We start from the raw sequence: 2251 nt of genomic DNA, 5'->3' as shown, positions 1-2251 counted from the left end.
CAGCCTTCATGCTAAACAGTGAGATACTCGTTGCAAAACGCAACGATGATCAAGGTGCACATCTTGATATAAAGTTCATAGAGGAACTCATTGAAATGTCAAATGATGGAGGTAGGAAAATAAAGTTCTTTGTCCTTCCATTGTCAGAGTTTTGGCTCTACTCAAGAACTGATTTATCATGTTCTGGCTGAGAAGGCTCTGATACACATTTTCCCCTTTGCCACATCCTACTTATGTGAAAAGGGATTTTCCACACTGACAATACTTAAAACCAAGCGCAGAACAGTCTTACATATGGACAACGACATGCGTCCGACGAGTGTAGGTAATAATGGCCATGGAAAAAATGGCTGATCTGCCACCTGAACCAGCAAGACTGCAGGATTTACAGTTACAGGCTGCTTGGACTGAGACAAGTGATGCCCAGCGAAACCAGCTACCAAGGCGTTTCTTACTCAATGACAATGGCCCAGACACAGACTCCAGTGTTATCATCTTCGCGACTGATGACCACCTTCGATTACTTGCAGAAGCCGACACCTGGCTGATGGATGGATGCTATGCCATTGCACCAGCTGGATTTCTCCAACTCTACACAATTCAAGTACCACTCAGGTCAATTGGCATACCAGTTGTCTACGCCTTACTCCAAAGAAAGACACAGGCGACCTATGAAGAAATGTTTCAGGCCATTCAGACAGCTTGTGAGGAACGGAGATTACAACCAGACCCTGAGAAAATCATCCTTGACTTTGAGGCAGCTGCAATATCTGCTGTTAAACAAGGCTTTGGAGATGACATTGGTATTCAAGGTTGTTATTACCACTTTACCCAGTCAACCTGGAGGAAGGTTCAAGAACTGGGACTGACTAATCGATACAGAGAAGATGCAGAGTTTCGGCTACTATGTGGTAAACTCGATGGGCTGGCGTTTCTTCCCCCTGGTGATGTCCGAGAAGGAATGGAACTCCTGATAGCCTCAGCACCTGATGATGATGAAGTAATGGTGCTACTGACATATTTCGATCTGAATTATGTAACTGGTACATACAGAGAGAGGCCAAGAAGAGACAACAGCCAACTGGTTCTGCGTCACATCCCACCACGCTTCCTTCCGAACATATGGAATGTCCACGATGCAACAGTAACCAACAATCCAAGGACTAACAACATATGTGAAGGTTGGAACGCTAGGTTCCAGTCTTTGGCAGGCCATAACCATCCTACCGTTTGGAAGCTGATTAAGCTGCTGCAAGGGGAGGAGGCAGTCGTGTCAACCAAGGTTCTACAAGATTCAGTTGGAAACCCACAAGTAAAAAGAGTAAAGAGAGTGTATGTCCAACAGCAACAACGCCTGCAGACTCTGTGTTGACTACGCAGCTGGGAGAAGAGACCTTGATAACTTTCTGAGAGGTGTTGGGCACAACATTCACCTGTAAAGATGTGATTTCATTCTGATGAACTTTTATTGTGTACTTATTTGCTAATGTTCTACACGTGTATATCTTTTATTAAAAGATAAAATCAATGAATATATATTTTAAGTTATCACTTGGTTTTGGGCTTCATATTTATCGATTATTTATTGAAGATTACTTAATCCTTTCACGACTTTTGGATAATCAAATAAAAAAATCAAATAATATGCTTGCAAGAAAGATGTCTTCATAGTAAACAAAGTTTAGGCCTATGAGTAAACTGCTTTTTACAAAATAAGTAATAATTTTGATTAAAATATAAAACAAGCATTTTCTTCAAAATGAGGCCTATCTTATATTTTCTGAATATTTTTAATACTATTTTTTGTAGTCAGTATCGACTTTTGGTTTTGGCCATGGCCATTTTTACCTACCTTACCCATATGGCCATTTTTACCATGGCCATTATTATTGTACACCCGCGTCTGACAATAACTCGCAAAAGCCTCACATCGACCATCTTATTTAGTGGGATGGGTTACGTCTGATAGGTCGTGTGTTTAATTCTACATTATTTTTTATAAATATCACTTACTTTGGTTACCGGTGGGGACATTACATCTTTTAATTATCTATCTATTGTGGCTATTTTTTTTTTTTTGCCAATTTTACTTTAATTTAAAACAATAAAACGAAATATTTTCCATGATAATTTATACTTTCGTCGTGCAGGATTACGCAAATGTATGTTGTAATCATGCAATTGGTATCTTTGTCGATGATGATAACTTTTTGATTGACTGGGGGTCCTTGACATGGGAAAGTTTTGGAAC

At 39.8% G+C, this 2251-nt stretch overlaps 1 protein-coding gene across 1 annotated transcript; it reads left to right on the top strand.

Annotated features, from left to right (window-relative positions):
• Positions 1–331: 331 nt before the first annotated feature.
• Positions 332–1372, top strand: LOC137624620 (uncharacterized). Its single transcript, XM_068355581.1, has one exon. It carries the CDS (start codon positions 332–334, stop codon positions 1370–1372), a length of 1041 nt encoding a protein of 346 aa, XP_068211682.1.
• The last annotated feature ends 879 nt before the right edge of the window (positions 1373–2251 follow it).

Source organism: Palaemon carinicauda, chromosome 31, assembly GCF_036898095.1.
Source record: "Palaemon carinicauda isolate YSFRI2023 chromosome 31, ASM3689809v2, whole genome shotgun sequence".
Lineage (NCBI taxonomy): Eukaryota > Metazoa > Arthropoda > Malacostraca > Decapoda > Palaemonidae > Palaemon > Palaemon carinicauda.
The sequence above is the reverse complement of the archived record's forward strand: the minus strand, read 5'-3'. Positions and strand labels throughout refer to the sequence as shown.